The sequence below is a fragment of the Cyclopterus lumpus genome, chromosome 16 (genome assembly GCF_009769545.1).
Source record: "Cyclopterus lumpus isolate fCycLum1 chromosome 16, fCycLum1.pri, whole genome shotgun sequence".
NCBI classification, from domain to species: domain Eukaryota; kingdom Metazoa; phylum Chordata; class Actinopteri; order Perciformes; family Cyclopteridae; genus Cyclopterus; species Cyclopterus lumpus.
The window spans coordinates 12,730,217-12,753,479 of NC_046981.1; the positions used below are offsets into that span (position 1 = coordinate 12,730,217).

The 23,263-nt window shown below is 42.1% G+C and overlaps 2 protein-coding genes across 4 annotated transcripts; both read left to right on the forward strand.

The window, feature by feature from the left end:
* The first annotated feature begins 5,511 nt into the window (after positions 1-5,511).
* On the forward strand, positions 5,512-11,180 carry si:dkeyp-77h1.4. The gene is made up of 10 exons (XM_034554357.1): positions 5,512-5,557; positions 5,834-5,854; positions 5,982-6,257; positions 7,884-8,004; positions 8,155-8,330; positions 8,585-8,727; positions 8,985-9,132; positions 9,368-9,549; positions 9,651-9,743; positions 10,485-11,180. Exons 1-10 carry the CDS (start codon positions 5,512-5,514, stop codon positions 11,178-11,180), a joined length of 1,902 nt encoding a protein of 633 aa, XP_034410248.1.
* Positions 11,181-19,188: 8,008 nt separating this feature from the next.
* Positions 19,189-23,229, forward strand: ino80e (INO80 complex subunit E). 3 transcript variants are annotated; one of them, XM_034553861.1, is made up of 8 exons: positions 19,189-19,261; positions 19,549-19,631; positions 19,893-19,963; positions 20,047-20,099; positions 21,018-21,099; positions 21,283-21,400; positions 21,723-21,821; positions 22,295-23,229. In XM_034553861.1, the coding sequence occupies exons 1-8, from the start codon at positions 19,234-19,236 to the stop codon at positions 22,499-22,501; spliced, it is 741 nt and encodes a 246-aa protein (XP_034409752.1). In that variant the 5' UTR covers positions 19,189-19,233; the 3' UTR covers positions 22,502-23,229. The 3 variants fall into 3 exon arrangements, 2 of the variants coding, with proteins under 2 accessions (XP_034409752.1, XP_034409753.1); XM_034553862.1 differs by having other exon boundaries at positions 19,210-19,431; XR_004611238.1 differs by having other exon boundaries at positions 21,283-21,821.
* Positions 23,230-23,263: the final 34 nt, after the last annotated feature.

Sequence of the window (23,263 nt, forward strand, 5' to 3'; positions counted from 1 at the left end):
AGAGCTGGGGCTCATCAACCGAGAAGAGGATCTCCATAGAATGTAAAACATATGCCAGATATTCTCCTCTGTAGCTTGAGCATCACTGATGATCAGGTTTGTTACTTAAAACATGTGTGTTGTTTCTCAAGAGTTCCTGATGAGTGGGTTGTACTGAACACATGAGCATCTTCCATATATATATATATATATATATATATATATATATATATATATATATATATACGTGTTTCAAGCCAATAGACCATTATACAATGCTCTTGTTTTGTGGAAAAAGGAATGTGATGTGACTGAAAGCAATGCATCAGAGCATCCATGGAGTTTAAATGCAAATCTAATCCGAACACATTATCATCCTCTTTGGCCATAATGTCTGGCTTTAATTTGTTTATTGACGCATAACTTTCTGCTGAATCAGCATCACCCTCTGAAGCTTGCCTTGTGGAACATCTCGTGGAATAAACGCCCTCCTCACTGTCGGATGACCACATAGGTGTCTTTCAGAGGGGCGAAGGGTGGCCGGTGTTTACCGACACTAGTCGAGTGGCTCCGAGAGAGAGAGAGAGCAGAGCCCGACTTATTCTGAACACCTTCCGAATGTTGAGCCCGAGTCGTGAAGTGCAGCTCTTCAGGGGGGCGAGGTTGGAAGGGAGGGAGACGACGAGGGAGAACACGGGTCACGTCCACACAGATCTCCACCTCTGAAAGATCAGCCCGACATCTCCTTGGACCGCACCGCTGCTCCGACCGGCCAGTCGACGGTAGGTGAGCTGCACTGCGCCGCTTTTTCCTCCCCGAACACGCTGCGGATGGATGCGTTTTACGAGTGCGCGACGGGTTAAATTCTGCAGGTTTTTTGGTTGATGCGCTTATCGGCCCTGAGGGGACTGGTCAGACCTACATCTGTGAGGTTTGTCACCAACTAGACATTATATTGTCAATGAGGAAAGGTGTATATATATATATATATATATATATATATATATATATATATATATATATATATATATATATATATATATATATAGGACTATATAGACATGTGTTAATCCTGGCACCGTGTAAAGTGGATGAACGGTCCCGGGATGGAGCCGGCTTTGCCATGATTGGATGTTTTAGGTTAATTCCATTTCATTTGTCAGTCTCCCGGTGAGAGTCAATATAATGCATATTTATTTAGTATGATGCAGAATGATGTCAGATGTGTCTTATTAGGCTACCGTAAACAGCTTACATTAAGAAAAGCAGGTAGGTTGAGTCTTTGCCGGTCATTAGTCTTAAACATGGAAGAAAAAATAACTTATTATCACGACCTCCATTATTTCTATCATAGGAGAAAAAAAAAAGCTTAATGATTATAATTCATAGTCGTCTCATCTTCTCCTAAGGCTGTCGTCTCTTCATTTAAGGAAGTCATGTCAGTAGACGATATTTCCTGTACAGTTAACACTCAAAAGCTTAAAAGCATCCATTATCTGAGAGGATGCGCCAGCCTGAAGGCTGTGTTGCCTCCGCCTGCAGTGTGCTGCTCCGAATGTGACCAGAGCTGCATGCAGGTTGAAGCACATGAGTGCAATGGCTCGATGATAATCTCATCTTTTATCATGTACACATTCTAATCTACATCTTCTGTGCTCTTGTCAATACTGTACACAGCTCCACCACCCCTCTCCCCCTCTCCTCCCTCATGTCCACAGAGTTTAATGAATCTGACAGGTGCAACCAATATGGTGGAAACCTGTCTTTTCCCTTAGTTCACTGCAGTCAGCTTCGGAGGAAAATAGGTGCCAGACACTACAGGCTCTCTCCCAGATACACTTCAGAAATGACATGTTTTGATTTTGTCTAGACGAGATATTCTGTTGGTTTGAGCCGAGTCTACCTGCATCATTTCTTTCTGCTGCGCTGATCTAAAATGCGATATGTGATGTTGTGATGCAGTTTGGACATTTGGGATAATCAGAGTGGAAGAATTTGAATCTTGAATGCAAAGGGAAACTCCATATATTAACTTTTTTATAAACTTCCTGCCATTTTCCACATTTGTCTCTTGGTGCAGCAACCCCCCACCCTATTTTGATGCCTCATAATTTATAAATGTCTAGTGCTGTTAAAAGAAGGTGCAGTATGTGCATCTGTGTGCCTGTGAATGTGTTTGAGCTCACTTCTAGCATGCCTCCCCATCATCACGTAGAGCCATTTCACCTCATCACTTATGCAAAGAAAAGGGGTAAAGTGAAAAGGAAAGAGAAATCATGAAGGGTAAAGCCACAGAAGTGGCTTTGTAGGGTCCCCACATCTGCAGTCATTGAAGGCATTTCCGGCCTCTTTAACACACACGCGTACAAAGACCTGTCTGTCCTTCCAGTAAGTAGGGAGGCTGGAGTTAGAAGGAACACAGGCACTGCCTTTGATTTCAGAGTGGGATGCCCTGGCTTGGGTTAGATAATATAAGGAGGAGGAAAGGATGCACGAGACATGATCAAATAGAGTGCGATCCAGAGAGAAAAAGAGGAAATGAGAGAGATGTCCCGAGATCGTCAGCGTATGGGTTTGGGTTGCGAAGGTCCATACTGAGAAGACAACATGTGGTGGAAAGAAAGTGAGAGATGATGCGGAGCTGTCCAACAGAGGCATAGAAAGTTATGGGAGGCAGCAGAAGAGGACAGGGAGGCTTGGACAAGGCGAGGCTTGGACAAGGTCGTAATGGTGGCAGAAAGTATCACTTTGAGATGTGAGAATGGTGACTGACGTGAGACAATGGAAGAAGAGAGGGAAGAAAGTTGAGAGTCAAGTGAGGTAAAATTAAGACTGAGTGAAGCTAAGTGAAGGGAGGGAAAGCCATGGAAAGATAACAGATGGCATCCTCGTCTGTGTCCATGGTATACAGCCCAGAGGGCAGTGTGTGAATAAGCCAGTTATAATATAGCTTATTGCATGTGTTTTCATGTGCTTGCATGTTTGTGCTCAGTGAGGCATCCCTCGTAGCCTTAGCTCTGGCCTCAAATACACAGAATCACACACAAATGAAGGAGAGGCGTTTAGGTTTTTTGCTTCACAGATCTTGTGTAGAAACACCAGATTGGCTGCGGTGCCGACTGCTGTGACAAACAGATGGACACGGTTCACTTCGCCCCTTCTTCTGAGCCAACCTACATCTCAGATTGCTGCATTAATTAAATGTGGATGGCTGCAGGGGTCAACAGTCAGTTTTATAGTTGGAAGTAATGTTCAGATCATGATACAGTGGCCTCACATGCGTGTTCAAACACAGAGAAGAAAGCAAATCCATTCCTGGAACAAGGATGGGCACTGAAGTAATACAATTGCAGTGCTCAATACAAAGATGACTGTTGCAAAGGACACAAAATGTGTGTTTGCTAAGTGATACTGTTCTTTGTGACGCAGCTTTGTTCCATATTTGGTTTCAAATACAATAAAATCATTGTGCTTTTGGCCCTTGTGCTGAGTGTGCTGTGCAGATGTTGCAGACAGTGCAAAGGGCTGTGAATCATCAACTTTTTCTGTCAGATTAGAATGCAGTGGAATGCTAACTTTCTTTTTTACATTTAACAATAAGAGGAAATGTCCTCTCTGCTGCTGCTCTTTAAGAAATACGTTCATATTACGCTCGCTCAAAGACAGACAGGTGTCAGTCCAATGGAAAGTACAAACAGAGGCTGGTACACAGCGTGAAGATGGCGAAATGCTTCGTCATATCCAGCAGGAATGGGATGTCTCCTGTGTTGCGATGAGACACTTTCATCTGTACTGCATGTTTATTAGCTGCTGCAAAGTGCGACTGTGAGCACTGCAGGTGTTCCCTCCAAGTCCCCTCCTGGGCGTAGCAAATGGAAAACACAGCAAAATCTCTTCTGCACAAACTCTCTTGATGTGTTGCCTCAGTTCGCATCATCATAACCCCCCCCCCCCCCCCCCCCCCCCCGGGGTTGCAATTAATCACGTTTTCTTCTCTAACGCCGTGTTAATGTGGTGGAGGAAATGTGTTCTCGCCGCAGCGCTTCTCGTTTTGGACATTTGCTGTTGGGAACTCAGCCGAGACGTCACTCAAACCCCCCCGTGATTTTAATTATCTCAAGATTCATGAATTATTTTGAGTTTAAAATCAGGCACATAATCAATAGACAAGCCTTGCCAGTGATCCACTGCCAGGTGGCCCTGGTAAACATGCACATACACTTAAAGGGAAGGGCCTCTTTAAGACATAAATGCCGGTTGTTATGGATTTTTAACAACATTAACGTTGACTCATAAAACTTTGTTCAGGTTTTAAATTGAGTGCAGGTGTCATGTTACTATGACACTGTAATTTGATTTCTAAACAAAAGTTGTACCACGGGCTGTTTCTTTATCGTCTGAAATCCAATAATAACCTCCATGCTCTAAATTGAATTTACAGGGACTGCAAGATTCTCTTCAGGGAGTTTTATTTTAGATTTTTACTGCGATTCGATAGCCTAATGCATTTCTTAAACCAATCCACTTGAAAAAAACGTATACAGGAGAAGACGACAGAAAGACGTCTGCAATGTATGAATAATGAAGCGTATTCATTTCATTATCATGAGGCTGTATACTTTCCCATAGTAAGGACCGTTTTTGTGGCATATAGATAACCTTGGCCGCATTCTGACCGTGAGCACTGCAGGTGTTTCCTCCGGCTCCACTCCCGGGATTCGTAAATGAAAACCACAGGAGAGTTTCTTTTGCTTCAACCCCTTGATGTGTTCCCTGTGATGTCCGAGTGCAGAAGAGAGCCGTTCACATCATCAATATCCACCTCGGTGCTGCAATCAATCAGGATTCGGCAGACACCTGCTGGTTGAAATGATGCTGTTCCCCCTTTCTGTTCTGGATGTCTTCCTGAAGACATTTTAAAGCAACAGTGATGCTTTAAAATGCTGCAAAATCAATTTTTTTAGTCTCTGTAACAAAGAGATTTATACTGTGAGGAATATTTTATACCTTAGAATATACTGCCAGTGACACCACTGAATGAGGAAGCACGTCAGAATAATGTGTCAATGTATTCTTTATTGGCTGCAGTTGCTTTTCTATTCATTATTTTACCGTTTTTCTCTCAACAGTCAACTGAAGATAATACTTTTTTCGTTTGACCTCTGTTTGGATGGTGTGTGTGAGTGTTTGTGCTTATGTGTCAGCAGGAAATATGTATTCCCAATATAGGGGGTGCAGAGATCATCCTAGACCCAAGGAACAATTGACGCAATTTGAGAGTGATCTGCATGTATGATTTGAGCCTGAAGGTTGTGATTGTATTTTCAGCCAATATTTAAATGTACTTCAAGAGTCACAATAATCTAAATCTGGTATAATGACAAACTGACCCTTCCGATCAAAAGCAACACTTTCAATGTTCTACATGAGTGTGAAGTTCACTGTGTGTGCCTCAGTGGATGCTTCATCACTCTGTTGACCCACACACACATCCTCCTTTTCTTCTTTCTAGGCACACAACAATCAGTCAAGATGGCGACAGTCAGTGTGATCGCATTCAGCTTTCTGCTCTCCACAGGTGAGTTCAGAAACACGTGTGATGCTGTTCCCTCTAGCAGTGGTCTGTAAATATGGAAATTGGGTCTTTTGCCACGAATGTCTGATCATAAAACACTGTATGAATTGCTCAGGAAGCATTGTTTTATTAAACATTTTAATTTCAGTTTAAATGTGCTGGATAATCCAGAAGAGGAAAAAAGTGTAGAAAACAAAAGTACTGCTTTATTTTAGTAGAGAGAAAAAAAAAGTCATAATATCAGTTTATACTTGTATTTTCTCTCATCCTCTCTGACAGCTCTTTCTGCGCCTCTGAACGGTAAGACTTTATGTACCAGTGCATACATTTCTTTCTAAGTGTGTCACTCATCAATTATAAATTATGAACTTGCCCTCTGATGTGTTTGTCAACTCCTCCTCTGCTCCTTGTCCATCATATCATCCAGCTAATGAGGACTCCATGACCTTGTTCTACGGGGAGGATTTCCACATCATGCTGCCCTCACTCGCGTTGGAGGTCATGTTTTGGAACAGGACGACTCCGCGGATGGCCGATGTGTTCCTGATGCGTGGCGGCATCGTGGTCAACAGTCGGGCCAAACTCAACCGCCACCTCAGCCACCTCATTATAGATGCTGTGGGTGAGGGAGACGAGGGCGTGTACACCGTGAAGAATCCAGAGAAGCCAGAGGACACCAGACGCATTACGCTTATTGTCCGAGGTACGCGATAAAATGAGTGTGTGCTACATGAGGAAAGGTAATGAAGCATCGGCCTCTACTGACATGGTTCACTCTCACAGCCAGAACTGGACTTTCAATTCAAAGCTCTTATTTAACATCTGATGGACTCAAATTCATCAAATTCAAATTCATTTTGGTACCTTTTGGATGACCTCATCTGCGAAACTAAATACTGTAGATGGTCACCATAAATTAGTGTTTTTTTTTTAAATACATTCATTCAACTTTAAATTGCACTGTACAGACCAGCAACATATAATTTAAATCCCAAATAATATTTTTTCTATTTAAAGAATTAGAGTTTTTGCTTTGCTGGAAACTTTAATTTAATAAACAAATTGTGTTTTAATTTGGGGATGTTTTTCTTTTTATAAATCATACCATCAAGTACAATTAAAGATTTTCATTATTGATTAATCTAGTTCATCTTCATTTATTAAATCAATTTAGTGGTGAGTCAATACAATGTCACAAAACAGGGAAGAATGTCAATCACAATTTTGCAGAGATCTTTTTTTGTGACATCAATATTTGCCTTGTCTGGTCCAAAACCAAAAAGTGCCATATTTGCTTAAAAGAATATTTAATTATTGATGGACATGTATATTAATCGTCTATCGTTTCAACTCTAGTTTCAAATGTGTCACTTCAGTGTTGGAATGTAACTTAATGACTCAAATGTTAGATACTTTGGACAACATTTACAGCTAAATTAATTGTTATTTTGTAGGTTTTATGACAATAATAATCCAATAATATGATATTTAATACTATAACACTCGGGGGCTGTTTTCTGCATTGTATACTTTTGATTCCTAAAATACATTTTTACTGATAATATTTCAATGCTCTCTCAATGCTGGACTTTTACTTATGATGGAGTGTGCTCACATTGCGGTATAGTTACTTATATTTAAGTAGAGTATCTAAAATACTGACCTAGAGTCAGAGTTGTGCTGGTGTAGGTGCTGTCTTTTCTCCTGCTTTAGCAGCCAAATAAAGCTCTCAGTTGCATCCTGGTTGTCCTCAGAGGGTTACAAGTTGCAGCAGCGTTGACTCTGATGAGATTGGACACACACACAAACATGAGAGGAGGAGGCAGTGGGCTCAAACCCAGCGTGGATAAAGGCAACTGTAGCGTAGCAATATGTGCCATATGGAGTGTGTGTGTGTGTGTGTGTGTGTGTTTCCTAAGAGTGTTAGAGCATGCCGGAGCTGCCAGGCAGTAATTATGCAGCTCTTTAACCACCAACCCACTCCTCTCTCCTTCCCTCCCTGCTGTTTTCCTGTCTTTATCTTGTCTTTGCTGCCTTTCCCTCTATTTGGTTTGTATTCCTACCCTTTCATTACAGCTGCCCTGATAATTTTAGATCAGTGCTCTTTTCTCGACACTCTGTCCCCCTTTTTGTCAAGCCTTTTCCTCTTCCTCCCTCTTCTTCACTCCCATATGTCCTTTTTCGCTCTTCAACTTAATTCTTTCCTTCACTTTAAGCGAATAAACTCTCTTTTTCTTCCCAACTTTCAACTTGAATGCAATTTCTTTTCCTCTTGTTGCTTCCATTTACTCAAGAACAAACTGTTAACCACCCTGTTTTTACCTTCTAGATTGTTCCAACGAGCAGATCATTAAATATGGAGACAACTACCATGTCCCGCTGTTAGGGGTGACTCCTCCCATCACCCTGGAGTACAGGCCCAGTGCTGTGGAGGCCAACCTGACATCTAGGTAGAGTCAGCCAAATGACACTGACATTTTAACCCATCGGTGATGGCATTTTCCAACTATGATGTGCATGCACTGCGACAGAAAGTCTCTCTCAGACTTACTGACAACGGTTAAGGAGAGTTCATCCTCTATGACTTTCTCCTGCTACAGACCTGCTCTGGTGCTGCTCACCAGCACAGGGATGTCCAGGGACGGCTACCAGGGCCGAATCAGCGTCAATGAGCGCCACGTCACCCTCAGGGCTGTCACAGGTGCAGATGAAGGTAGCTACACTGTCAGAGACGCTGAAGGCAATATCCAAAGAAAAGAGTGTCTCAACGTCAGAGGTGAGAGCCCAAATGAAGACAGATATCTTTTCTTCTTCCACGCTTGACCTGTTTTAAACGGCCGACACCTTCCATCAGGATGCTGCTGTTGTTTCCTTTTCTACATGTTACGCCGCTCTTTGTCGACATAATGGCTTTTTAAAGACACAAACGTTAATGGGCTCAAGCAGGCTAATGTATTTTAGATGATCCGTGGGGCTGTAAACAGTGCTGTGGTGTATTTATTGTCCCTTCTCTGTCAATCTCCTTCGCAGAGCACCAACACTTTGAGACCTTGCCATTCGGTAAAAGACTGAAGATCAACCTGATACTCAACAGCTCCTTGGTCCATCTCTACTACAGCCCGGATAATGACCCCACACCCCGTCTGCTGCTGGACAAGGGGGAATTTACCACTGTAACTGATTTCTTTTTAGCCCCACCACTGTTGTGGTTAAGAATTATGCACTATATATATATATATATATACAGACCTATTGGATGTCTGACAAATCCAGTTTGACTTTTGCTAGTGTGTGCCTTTAATTTAACTCTAAAGTTTAACGTTTATAGTTGGTGTTTACGTCATTTTCAATATTGCATCATTCCTTAATGTTGTATGTATCTTTGCGGTTCATTTTTAAAAGTTAAGTGTATGATGTCTGTCTTTTCTAGGCCCAAACAGAGCTGGGTCTTGAGGACCGTCTCTCTTCGGAGGGTTCATGGGTTTATCTGGATCAGATCAAGGGTACAGATGCGGGCCAGTTCAAAATTACTGACATACTGGGATTTACTGTGTCCAGCATCTACCTGGAAATACAACGTAAGGATGGGACAGGTTGAAACATTGAATAAACATTAGGTTCATATTGTTATGGCTGCTGCTAAAGGATGGTATTAAAACCATAATAATCGTTGTGTGGCTAAGAAAGAAAAGAATAATCCCTTTCTTTTGTCTCTTGTATTCATGCATTGGAATTTTAGGATGTCAATAACAGGTCAGTTGAAACATTTACTCTCCCACTCTCATCTTTCTCTCCACCTTTCCCACCTTGCAGCCTACAAGCTGGAGTCACTGTATGTGACCATCATTTCCCTGTTGGGTCTGCTGGTCTTCCTCCTGCTGGTTTGTCTGCTGTCCTGCCTGATCAAAGTGAAGAAGAGGGCCAAGAGGGCTGCTGCCTTGAAGAAGATCGCCAATAATTCTGGCAAAGAGGATGAAGGAGAGGCCTTCCGACAGGTCGGAGGGACAAATATGCAAATGACAATGTGAAGATGATGATGATGACGTGTGTCCGGATATTATGAATGAACATGTTCTGTCTGTGTGCATCTTCACAGGTGGTCAAGAACATCACCAAACTCAGTGAGGAGTCCAAGCACTCCCAGGCAGACAATACAGAGAAATCTCAGAGCACTGAGGTGGATATTAAAGTAAGGATTTGGAATATTTCTTTCTTAAAACTGAGTCTTTGAGAGGTTTTAATGATGTCTCCATTTCATACTGTTTTCTGCGTTCAGACAGCTGCAGCTTATTCAGAACGCTGCTGCTAGAGTCCTCACTAAGATCAAGAAAGTGGATCGCATCAGTCCAGGTCTCAGATCTTTGCAGTGGCCTCCTGTGTAACAAATAATTGATTTCATATTATTACTCTTGGTTTATAAAGCACTGAATGGTTTAAGTCCAAACCTACGTTTTTTTGATCTGCTGCTATGTGATGATCCCTCCAGACCTCTCAGGTCTTCTGGGACTGGCCTGCTTACTGTACCCTGTCAAAACTATTAATAGAGACGCACTTTTTGTGCCCCAAATATGTTGAACAAATTCCCAGAAGACCTGAGATCTCAGTTCTTTTAAAACAAGGCCTGAAACGTTTCTGTTTGCCACTACCTCTTATTCAATTTGATTTTTGGACCTATTTATTCTTGCACTGCACTGTAGCTGAGCTGCGACGTTTATTCTCCTTTTTAATTCATTTTTATAATTCTTATTATTACCTTCAGCTTTGTTTACTCTTTTTACATCCTATATATATATATATATATATGCTCCCTTTCTATTGCCTTGTGTGTCTGTTTTATCTTGTCTAAACATGTTTTTTTGTCTCCTGGAAAGCACTTCTTGTTGGCGCTATAAACATATTCATGCCATACCTTGTTGTTTGTTAAACCCAGGGTCTGGAGGTTTCCTCTAAAGAGGTTGGCGTCGGTAACCTAGACACCAGTGACTCTGGCGTCGGCTTCAACACCGCCCTCCCTCTAGACACTGACACTGATGCCCCTGATCAAAACCTTGACTCTGTGGCCGTAAGCATCTCAGTTGACTCTGAACCCAAACCAAGTCCACAGTCTGCCACTGCTGAGTCCAAGCCAAGCGCTCCTCCAGCTGCGGAAATTAAGTCCAGTCCAGTAGCTCAAACTAAAGCCTACCCTGCACCTGAGACCAAGAAAACCCCTGATCAGCCAGTGGAAGCACAGTTGGACGTGCCCAAACCAGCAGATGTTAAGCTCAGCCCAGCCTCGAGCCCTGAGCCCAAGGCTGGTCTGAGTCCAGCTGATCCAAAGCCTGTACCCATCCCAAGCCCAGAGCCTAAACCAGCTACTCCTAAAGCCACCACTCCCACACCAGAAAGTAAGAGTGCTCTGACACCCAAAGCTGAGCCCCCGAAACCAACCACTCCAGAGCCTATCACCAACGGTACACCTGAGCCAGGCCCGGATTCCAAATCAAGCCCAGATCACGCTGATGTTATCGGAGCTCCAAAAGTAGCTCCCCCGAAGACCCCTGAAGTAGAGCAGAAATCCAGTGGTGCTGCGCTGGAGGCGAGCAAAGACGACACCGTGGCTGAGGATTCAACCACCACCACTTGAGAACTGCGCCCGCAATAACCCGAGGAAAGCCCCAGAGATCTTCTCCGTCTACCACTGTAGACAATCGACCCCCCCCCCCCCCCCCCCCCATCCACCCTCCCCCACACCAAATAATGAAGAAACCACTGAAACTGGGGCCACTACTTTGATTTAACATGTCTAAAGCCTGAACACAGTAATACTTTGATAACCGTATCGCACTCACCAACTAACACATAACCTTTGAGACGCTCTAATTCGAAAAAAACTTCTCATAACAAATGCGGCTTGTTGATTGTTAGACATTGAAGTTGTGTCCAACTTGCAGTGTTATGGTAACGTTATAGAAAAATGGACTGCAAATGAATTCCTTTGCAACATTTTCCAAACAAACAAAACTCCACATAAGGTGTTTTCTAACATAGGCAGGCACCCAGAAAGGGTTACAACATTTCTTTAAAACAGGAATATACTAGAATTCCTTATTTGAACTTAATTACCAATTGTCTTCCAATTAAAATGCTTGTTCCTCTATCAGCATGTGGATAGAAAAGACAAAGTGCATGCAATGTTCAGCCAATGTCATCTCAAAACACTTTTGATTGGACATCTTCAAAACGGAAATGAAAGCCCTCTTGATCACACACTGTACATAGCTGAAGTATGGGTGTCATACGCTCGCGCTTCAGTAACATCTGCAACGCATTATCACATGTAGAAAAACACATTTGTTTAGTGTGACTTTACCCACACAAGAGCACATACTAATAATACTAACCCTACTATTTATAGTCTCTGAGATTGAGGTTCAGCATCCCAGTGGATACCTCAGATGATTAAATGTGTTTTGCAGACTGATCCCTCAAGTCTGGATCAACCACTTTACTGCCTTTGATCTGGATTTCCCCGTGGCTCGATAAAAACACATTATTTCTTTAGTTTAATAGCAAGCTCACGCCAGCAGCAACTCTTAATGGGACCACCATGTTCCTGCTGTACATCTGCCTACATGAAAATGCTTGCGTTTTCTTCCTTTAATGATCCCTCCGTTCATCCTTCTTCTTCCCTTGTTCCTTTTGTACGTTGTTCCTTCACTGATCCTCCCCCCTTCTCTCCTTCCTCTCCTCTCCTTTGCTGGGCATCATTTCTAACTTCTTAAGTACACGGGCTTCGACAGAGGTTAGGATCATGATTTTGTGTTCAAACTAGATATTTTTGGTTGAGTTGACAGCTTCTGTGTCTTTGGTCTTCTGGAGGTTGGCAAAAGCTTGAACATTAATGCCTTGCATCTTAAATGGCTCCAAAATACTGCAATGAGGTCTCCATCGATGTCACGACATCATCAATGTGGATGTTCAGTCAACACAAATCAGTCTAAGTGAATGGAACAGAGGTGTGCAGATACATTTTAGTGTTACAAAATGCACGTCTCAACCGGCCACTGAGAAACCAATGAGAGGTTTGGTGCACTGAAATCTACAAAAATAATTTTGAAGAGAAGTAGAAATTGACAGACATTGTGAGAGGTAGATGCATCTACAACCACCTGGCCTTTCTTGGATGCTCTGCTGTCTTAATAAATTAATATCAGGCGAAACATCAGCATTTAAAAAAGCTAGATGATATGGAGATATGTTCAGATGACGGATTTGATACTAAGATCAATGAATATAATATATAACCAAAGGAAAGAGATCAAATTAAGAGGCTTTGATGTTGAGTGGACAAACAGTATCAGCTGGCGTGATGTATTACACATGAATTTTAATATAAAAAGACTGGTGTATGCCTCATTTCTAGCTTGGATTTCTGAAATAACCACAATCCAATTTTCTTCATACACACACAGACACACACAGACACACACATTCCAGCCTTGTAAATATTGCATGTGTACGCCGGTTTAACCCTCTTAAGGCTGAATGTTTCTAGTGTATAGAATGGTTATTGTATTATACTTCAAAAACTAATTCAAATCTCTCACCAACCTTAAATCCAGAATATAAAATATATACACATACAGTACTATATAGACTAATATTCACAAACGTCTTAAACTAATTTAAGAACCAAATATTGTAAAAATCCATTGAGACTTTATTAGATCTTTTTAGATCAATTATCTGCATTTATTGCATTCCAACCTGACTATACTCACAGCATACGGCACCTCTCACAGTATTTACATATTGTATTACAATGTTTAACCTATGCCACTTAAAGCACTGACTGCAGCATGCCCACAACATGAAAACAGGCTTTTATTGTCCTAAAGTTGTGTCTGTGTGCGTGACCAGATGAGTGATGTTTTACTGTTGCCATCATTGTGTGTTTGGGCTGTTTCTGTTTCAGCGTTTGTGCACATATGTATGAGTGTGATGATTTACGACCGAGTGTGTGTGCGTGTTGAATCTATGCACCGGCCGTTTGTACAGAAGGACACACAGCTCCACGTCTTGTGCGCTCATCCGTCTGTTGTGAGGTATTCATGTGCCGGCTTAAATCGTCTTGCAACGTGTGCTGTGTTTAAGTCATGAGTGTGAATGTTTAAAGCCACAACATATTGTGAAACGATATTGTAACTTTGAGATATTTGAGTGACTCTTTGTTTAGTGCCTACAACGTGTACTGGATAGTTGGCCTGTATTCTGTCATTTGCAGACACTCCTAATGGCACCTTTTTCTTAATAGGAAGGATATTAATAGGAAGGATATTTGCACCACTGACTGGCCTATGATATGCTCACGTGTAGGAGATATGTGACAGATATGTATTGAAAGAGATAATAAAAGTCTGACTTCCAGGTTTTCTAGATGACGTTGGGTAGCATTAAGAGTGCTGAGTGTGCTCTATTTGTAAGTGAGGGTGTTTTCCCATTACATTAATCAAGTCTGTGGCACAGTTAGGAGTACACGAGTGAATTCATGACAGCAGCAGATAAAGGACAAAGCTTTGTGTTGGTAACGCTCAGGGTTATGTTGTGGTAAGACTGCTAAAACAGCATTTCCATGCATAATGTCAGTGGTTGTAATACCACTCCAGAGTGAGTCGGGTGTGAGAGAGGCAGACAGGACAAGCCTTTGGTTTACACGTTACCAGCATCTTTAAGAAGGCTCAGTCTAGTGGGGTTGGAGTTATTACTCACCGCTGATAACCCACGAACAAATACACCACTACTTTGAATACCACTGGCACTTCTTGCACTATGTGAGTTGTCTCTGCCCCGATCTTCTCTGTTTACTTCTGCTGTTCTGGCCTGGATGTGGTGTAACATCTTCACATGTTCTCTCTGTACTCCCTTTTTGCACAACACTTCACACAGATGTTTTGTAAAGGAAATAGATTTTTCTTTATTTCATGTCTAAAGGAATACTACGAATAAACAAGCGATTATGACATTTGCTGTCCCCTTGTCTTTGATTTCCTTTTCTCTGAGCAACAAACTTGCAGAAGGACGGTTCTGTCTCGGAGCGGTCTATTTTATGTCAGTGAGCCGTCTCACTCGTTGTCAGCCATCATTTATGTGACGTGTCACATTCTCACCCCTCAGGCCTCGCGTCCCACTAATACACATCATAGCTAAGCAGGGACATCAGAGATATATATAACCAGACCAAAGGTAACATCATAATGCTGTTAACGCCTGCTAGGCTCCAGGCCTGTGTTTTACTCTTTTTACAAATACATCTGCTCAAGATTGAAGCATACAATTTTCACATCACCTTTATTTTCCATTAACTCTAAATTAATCACAGAAAAAGAAGATTTGCATTTAACACAGATACAAATGTTTGTGGTTATAGTAACAGCCATGTTTCATGTATTTCCGTGTGCACTTTCTCTATTTGCAACAGTTTTTTCAGAAAGTACATCATATAATTAGGGCTGCAACTAACAATTATTTTCTTTGTCTTTAAATCTGTCAATTATTTTCCCAATTAATAAATGTGTCCATAAAATGTCCCCAAAATCCAAGATAATGTCATCAAATGACTTGTTTTGTCCATCTTGACATTTCCAAACCCAAACCATTCACATAAATCAAAATAAAGCATATATCTTTGTTTGATAATTCTTCCTAATAACAATTTATCGATATTTAAAATACTTACCAATCATTTTTTTCTAATCACTTCCGCTCTAAATGTACGTATAATAACAATTTGTGTTGGAAATCGCTGCGGCCCCTCATCATAGTGAAGGGTTAAAGATTTGAATGGCTGCCGTGTTCTTCCCATCATCTGCGTCACATGGATTATAGAAGGGGAACAGAGGAACCTCAACCATTCCCATAGAAAAGGTATAGATTGGCGCCATGGTAACCGCATTATAAAAAGACACCTCCTCCTTTTCGCAGTCTAAGAACACACCGATGCGGGCAAGTCGGAGAGATACGTTGACCTTGGTGGGCTTTGGGTCCGTGCAGGCTTGGACAGATCCGCCACGCAGGGCCAGAGTCCAGAAGCCACTGGAGGTGCCAGTACTATCCATCTCCCCTCTTGGGACATCTTCTCGTGCAACACCCAACCGCCACGCTGTCTTTCGCCCAACCTCCACCTCCCAGTAGTGTCGGCCTGTCATGAAGCTCTGATGGCCCAACGCACAGTAATAATAGTGGAATCGTTGTGGGTTGGCCTGGCAATCCTCGGTGACCTTGTCCTCCTCGTACCATACTGAAGTGCAAGACTGGGACAGGGACAGATTTGGGTGGGCTGTCTCAGGGTCAATGGTCATTGATGTAATATCTGTAGGCAATTAGAGATTAAATAAGGTGAGTTTGGTTCTTGTGTTGCATGTGATATATAGAATAACATGTGAACATACTTGGGTAAAGGCAGCTTTTCATGTGCTTCCATATCCTGTACTGGATGGGCCCCACAAACTGTCCGGAGCGCACCTCACTGTGCACCTCTGCTGGAGGAACAAAGCTGACCTGAGACCTGCTTGGACAAGATGTGAAGAGGGGAGGACTGGATGATGAATGGTAGAATATTATTATGGAGACAGATTGGTTGAACAGATATGAGAGGAAATGTTAAACAATGCAAAATGAGATGTGGGGGAAGACAGTGGAGAAAAAAACTGTTTTGTTAAGAAAACCTGCCTTTTTATGAGATCTTGAATTTCCTGCAATGAGAGAAACATTTAAGCAAATGTGATAAAACACTAGTGTACAGCAATTAAAACAACAGTGTGTGCCTTGTGCTGCCCATTCATAGTTGCTGACTAATGTGCCAACTTCCTTTTGTCCTTTCACTTTTAAATGAGAAATTGATTCTGACTTTCAAAACTAGGAAAGTCAACAGTTCAACCAATCAATGTCTATAATTGATCAAATGAGTGCCGACGGAGAGGGGCAGGATAGCTAACAGGGCTGCACTGCAGCTGTGGGATTGGGCCCCTTTGATGTAAACCTGCACAGTCACATTGTTTCCCAGCAGCGCTGAGCTCAAAGGAGGCTAAACACGAGGAGCAATTATAGACAGTTATTTTGACAAGTCACGGGTAAGGTAAGTAAAGTATTGACCCGGGCCAAGGGGAATGCTCACAGTGACCCTGGAAACACATGTGTCTCTGCTGCTGTGCAAAGAAGTTTCCAGAATGTTTTATAAAGGGAGTCCAAAGTATTTTTCCACCTCCCCCCTCCGTCCTCGTTCACACATTAGCTCACTCTGGGTCCACATTTAAATCGCCCCATCACCACTTTGTGTAGTTACAGTGTCAGCCAAACGGAAGTGCTATAGTCAGATGATATCTCTTCACGTTGATTCATTTTTTTCTAGATAAAAGCGCTTCCTCACTGTGAGCAGTTTAGGGCTGTTCTCTTCAGTCAGTTTGTGGTTCAGCACTGCGATTGCTCTCTCCAGGTCTCTCCCTTGCGCTGCTATTTTCTTCTCTCTTTCCTTCAGTTGCTTCAGTTGTTTCTGTCTCTCCCTCCTCAGTCGCTCCAGGTCCTTACACTCCTCCTCATCCAGGAAACGATGGAGGTTCTGAAACTCTGCTCCGATTTCTCGTTCCAGGTCTTCAAACCTGTTCTGAAAGACGGAGAGTAAAGATGAACGATTATCAATTCAGCCTATACGTTTGACCATATGGATAGTCGATTCCAAATTGGCTTCAGTGTAATTGTTATTAATATATACTCATTTAGTCTGTGTTAAACTGGAATCACTATTAAAGGGGTGTATTTTTGAAAAATACAAGGATTAATAATGCAGCAACAGTACCTCTACATTCAGAGACTCTATGTACGTCTCTCTCTCTTCATCGCTGCACTCATCTACCTCGTGCTTGATTCTTTTAATAGCCTGGATAAGCTTTCTCTGCAACACACACACACAAACACACGCACACACACACACACACAAAGGAGACAGAGAATTAGAGAAAAAATGCACATGGAATAGAATTGCTAATGATTAAATAAACTTTCTTTGCCCATAAAATATATGAACACAGTCACATTATAAGAGACAACGTGTCCAGTGTCAGCTGTTCTAAATGCAACAGGTGAATAACATAAAACATGGAGCTTGCCTTGTGATCACTGAGAAGGCCTTCGTTGCAGTTGTTGTTGGTGTCTTTGGTTTGGTTTTGGTACATTCCAGATTCTTCAAATTGGACAAAACAGAAATTGAGAAGACTCTTGAGAAAAGTGCAATAAAGGTGATAGACGTAGGAAGAGGGAGGGACACATTTGAAATGTGAGGACACAACAATGCAAAGAAGGACAGGGGGAGAAAGGGAGACAGAGAGAGAGAGAGAGAGAGGGAAAACACACATGCCAGAGTACATACTAATAGAGCAAATAGGACGTACATGCAAGGAGCAAATTAACAGAAGAAATTGTATTGACAAGCACAGATCAGTGTCCACAGCCTGCCTTGAGAATATATGGATCCATTGAGCGCAGAGGAGAGAGTGGAAGGGTGGAAAGGAGGCAGATGACTTTAGCTGCCAGGAGGGCGTGTGGCTGGCTGTTTGGCTGGCAGCACAGCGATTTATGGCGGTAGACACACAAGAGTCTATTTCTGTCTGCCGGTCTCTTTGGAATCAAAGAAGAATCTGTCGGTGGAAAGAGGCAGATACTGCGTTTCATATCCACAGTTGTTTGGCCTGGAAGGGTGACAATGCAGGTTTATTTTTGCAAGGTGGCTCCCTTAATGTTTAGGGGTGTGAGATGATTCAGTGCTTGTTTTGTCTTCCGTGCCCTGCTGGGTTTCATATTGTCTGAGGGGGGCCCTGTTTCTCAATGTACAGCATTTCAGTTCTCTTCCGCTCTATAGGAGTACTAAGTATTTGCATCCCACTGCACAGCCAAGATGATGTTCTTTTTTTATCTGCTTTGGCTCTAATCTCAAATTGTTATACCGCTACTTCTTTCTTGGTCTGTGCCAGTCTCCCCCTCGACTCACAGGGGGGTCTGGCTATGGGTATATGCACTGAGGCAGCATCTCCACATTCCTCATCTATAATTCATAGTGCTGGGTTGTGGAAAGTCACTGTGCTGAGCCGGGGTACAGCTGCAAACTCGGTGCACTACAGTATTCGGCAGGTAGAGGGGACATGCAGAGGATGATTCAATAAAATACAAAGGATCACTGCAAGAAGTCATGGAAGCATGCACGGCAATTCTAAAAAAGAAATATATCCGAAACAATACAGCTGTTATTGACACTCTTAAAGAAACAAGAAAAAACATTTTTATTCATACAAACATTCATATTTATATTTTATTTTATTTATTTATATGAACAATTTAAAATTAAAACATATCCTGCGTCCTGCGTCGTTTAGTCCAATGAATTGTAAATATTGAATAAGAAAGGCAACATATTCAAGAAGATTTCCAGAAGGTTGGAATTCGATATTTTAAATATGTAATAAATAAAATAACAGCGGAATGTATTTTATTCGAACAGACAAATAATCCAAACAGAATTAGTGAGTATGAGATTTAATCCGTGATGCACATGAGCAACAGAGGGGGGCGGTAATGCACCCAATACGGTGGCTACCATTAAAACCCGAGAAGAAGAAGAAAACGACGACGTCACGGAAGTAAACAAAAGCATGTCGAACAGACCGACTCAATCAAGAGGTACCACGCGGGGTTCAAGGAGAAGATAACCTTGTGATACACCGAAAGCATGTTTTTATATGACGTGCCTATTTTAAATACATCCGGTTGTATATGTTTGGGGCCTGTGAGACCGGCAGCTCTCGTGAGCTCTCTAGGAAAGCTACTGCTTAGCTTAGCATAGCATACAGGTACCTTCGTGTGTCTGGTGTCGGTTCACAGACGAGTTACTTCAGGATGTAACTTCGACTGTAACGACTACAACAGACGGCAGATTTCAGTGTTTCGTCGTGCACGTTTTGTTTCAGAAATGAACGGCCAAGCTGACGTCGAAGTCGACTACAAGCGGAAATACAAAAACCTCAAACGAAAATTAAAATTTCTCGTTTACGTGAGTAGAATGATTCAGAGTCTGAAAAGTCCCTATTTGTTTTACCTGTATTTTAGTTTTGCTTATTTATTTATTTTTAGCTTTTAGGATGTTATTATGTGAAGTGTCTTTAAGTATCATGAAAAGCGCTATATAAATTCAATGCATTATTATTATTATTATTATTATTATTATTATTATTATTATTATTAAGTGTCAGTTCGTCCTCATCTTCCAGCACTTTACTAAAACATACACGTGTCTGCGTTTCTTTTTCCACAGGAGCAGGAATGCTTTCAGGAGGAGCTGAGGAGGTCGCAGAGAAAGCTTCTCAAAGTGTCCAGAGACAAAAGGTGAGTTCACACGGAGATGTGTGGAAGTTAAACATCACGTGATAACATGTGTAACACCGCAATGCCATTTACTTGTTTTCTAGCTTCCTTCTGGACAGACTGCTGCAGTATGAGAGGGTGGATGAAGACTCCTCCGGTAGTTATGACACCTCTGAAACCATTGAGTCTGTATCACTGGGGCACACTGTCAAACCATTGAGTCTGTATCACTGGGGCAAACTGTCAAACCATTGAGTCTGTATCACTGGGGCACACTGTCAAACCATTGAGTCTGTATCACTGGGGCACACTGTCAAACTATTGAGTCTGTATCACTGGGGCACACTGTCAAACCATTGAGTCTGTATCACTGGGGCACACTGTCAAACCATTGAGTCTGTATCACTGGGGCACACTGTCAAACTATTGAGTCTGTATCACTGGGGCAAACTGTCAAACCATTGAGTCTGTATCACTGGGGCACACTGTCAAACCATTGAGTCTGTATCACTGGGGCACACTGTCAAACCATTGAGTCTGTATCACTGGGGCAAACTGTCAAACTATTGAGTCTGTATCACTGGGGCAAACTGTCAAACCATTGAGTCTGTATCACTGGGGCACACTGTCAAACTATTGAGTCTGTATCACTGGGGCAAACTGTCAAACCATTGAGTCTGTATCACTGGGGCAAACTGTCAAACTATTGAGTCTGTATCACTGGGGCAAACTGTCAAACCATTGAGTCTGTATCACTGGGGCAAACTGTCAAACCATTGAGTCTGTATCACTGGGGCACACTGTCAAACTATTGAGTCTGTATCACTGGGGCAAACTGTCAAACCATTGAGTCTGTATCACTGGGGCAAACTGTCAAACCATTGAGTCTGTATCACTGGGGCAAACTGTCAAACCATTGAGTCTGTATCACTGGGGCAAACTGTCAAACCATTGAGTCTGTATCACTGGGGCAAACTGTCAAACCATTGAGTCTGTATCACTGGGGCAAACTGTCATTTCTATCTCAAACAATCGACTCCAGCGTTGGTTCAGGTTTGCTTGTCTTCTGTTGCAGACTCGGAAGCGACAGTTTCTTCAGACAACAGTGAAGGAGACGGCCCCAGGGAGAGGGAACGAGAACGAGACGGAGCAAAAAAGTAATCGGCGTCATCTCTTATTTTCATGGCCGCACTAAAACATGAGGCTGCCACTTTCAGATGTATCCGCTCGGGAAAACATTTTCTTGCCGTTACCCATTGAACCAAATGAACCAATGCGGGGAAAACATTTTAAGCTCTGAATGAGTTTCTATTAATTTCTCTGGTCCTCTTGTTTTTCAGGCGAAGAAATAGTCCTGGGTCGTGTCTTCCCTCATCATCCTCCCCTCATCTGTCCCTGCTGTCCCGTCCCGGTATAAATCCCCTGCAGTCATCAGGCTCTGGACCCTACCTCAACACCGTGAGTTTCCATTTCCCTTTCTTTTCTCTGAGTCGGCAACATTTGCCTGACTGCCTCCGTCATCTCCTCGTCAGCAAACATAATCCCTGTTTTGATTTGGCATTGTTTATACAATTTGATTATTTTGTCATTTTATCCACGAGTTTGTTTTATCTCTTTATTTGTTCAGTTGTTTGTTTGATGCTTATTATAGCTTCATTGTCCTTGCATTGTTCATTCTTCTGTGTATGTTTTTTGTGTGCGTCTGTTTGTCTTGTAAATGGCTTATGCCTGTGTGCATGTGGTCATTTGGCCATTTGGGGCCTGCATGTGTGTTGGGCAGATGCCCTTCCCACCAGAGTATTTGGCTCCCCCAGCTGAGCGAATGAAGAAAGAGAGAAAAACAAAGACGCCTAAAAACAAGAGAGACACAACGGGGAAGGTGAGAGAGAAAAGGGGGAAAATAATAATAATGCAGATATGCCGCTTACTTTTGACATCCTTCATATGAATGTGCCATTTATATTTGATGGTACATTAGGCCATTTACAGTTTATATTTGGTTTGCAGCACATTTACATTAGAAAGAGGAAATAATATGTCTACTATTATGTTCTTAGTCCAAAAAACTCAATATTGAGAATTTGACTTTTTTGCACAATGTTGTTGACAGGAATACAGTGTACACAACTTTATTCAATATTACCTATGATGTTGACATTTGAGGACATTTAAGTTTGGCACTATGCTGAAATGACCCTCTGGTCGTTAAGTTTATGTACTTGCTGCATGCTTTGTCCTGAATTAATTGTTGTACAGTTGTGATGCCGTCCAGCCATACCCCACATTCCTTCATCACATCGCCAATCCTTTTGTCATTCCTAACACGTTGGCTTTATTTCAAATTTCTCTCAGGTTGTTGCCGCAATGGCAGCTAATTACCCATCAGCCCCTGCGGCCCCTCCGGCAGGCAGCGGCCCCTTCAGCTGGGTTCCCAGGCAGATGCTGAGTGGAGATGCAGCTGAGGAGGAGGGAGAGAGCGATGGAGACAGCGACAGAGGGGATGAAGACAGAGGGGAGGGAGACGAGGCTGAACTGGTCATTGACATCCCTAATGAGTGAGAGCCGGTGTGTGTTTAAGATGTATTTATAAGCAAGTGATGGAAGGTTTGTACATCTGTATGTGAGAGAGCGAAAGACAGAATGGGACTGAATGTATTTTCCGTATTTCTAGCGTATTAGCTCATTTCAAAACAAAAGGAGGGCTTAGCTCCCCCCTGTGGACTTTTGCTTCATTGCAATATCACTGTTAAAAATATCTCCCAAATGAATGTGGTTTTCCAAAATTATGTTAAGAAATAAATCTGTGACAAAACAAGAGTTTGTAAGCTTTAAAAAAAATAAAAATAATAATCCGCTGCCACTGGAATGATAGGAGACTTTGCTTTTTAAGAAGTTTCAAGCTGGAGGCTGATTATTCTTTGAATATACAGCCAAGCTATCTATAAACTGTGACTGCAACTAGGTGGGTCCTGCACAAACACTGCTTTTCTTTGTCTGTTTGTCATTGTCCAAACACTATCTCAGACTTGGAATGCATTAATACTGCAGTCCATTAAAGCTGTTTTAGTGTGATTCAGATTTTACAAATGTTACATCATCTTTGCTCGTTAGACGCAGCTTTGTCATTTTAACTTCTACTGTTTTTTGTTGTTTAACAACTTGTCAAAAATCAAAGCGATGTCATGTTAATTGAAATGTATTTTTTTGCTCCTATCAAATTGTGTGCGTCAGAGAATACAATGTAAAATGTTATTTCAGATCACTAAAAGTTTTTGTTTATAGTTAAATGGTGTCGGGTTTCATTCACACATTCTGCTGACA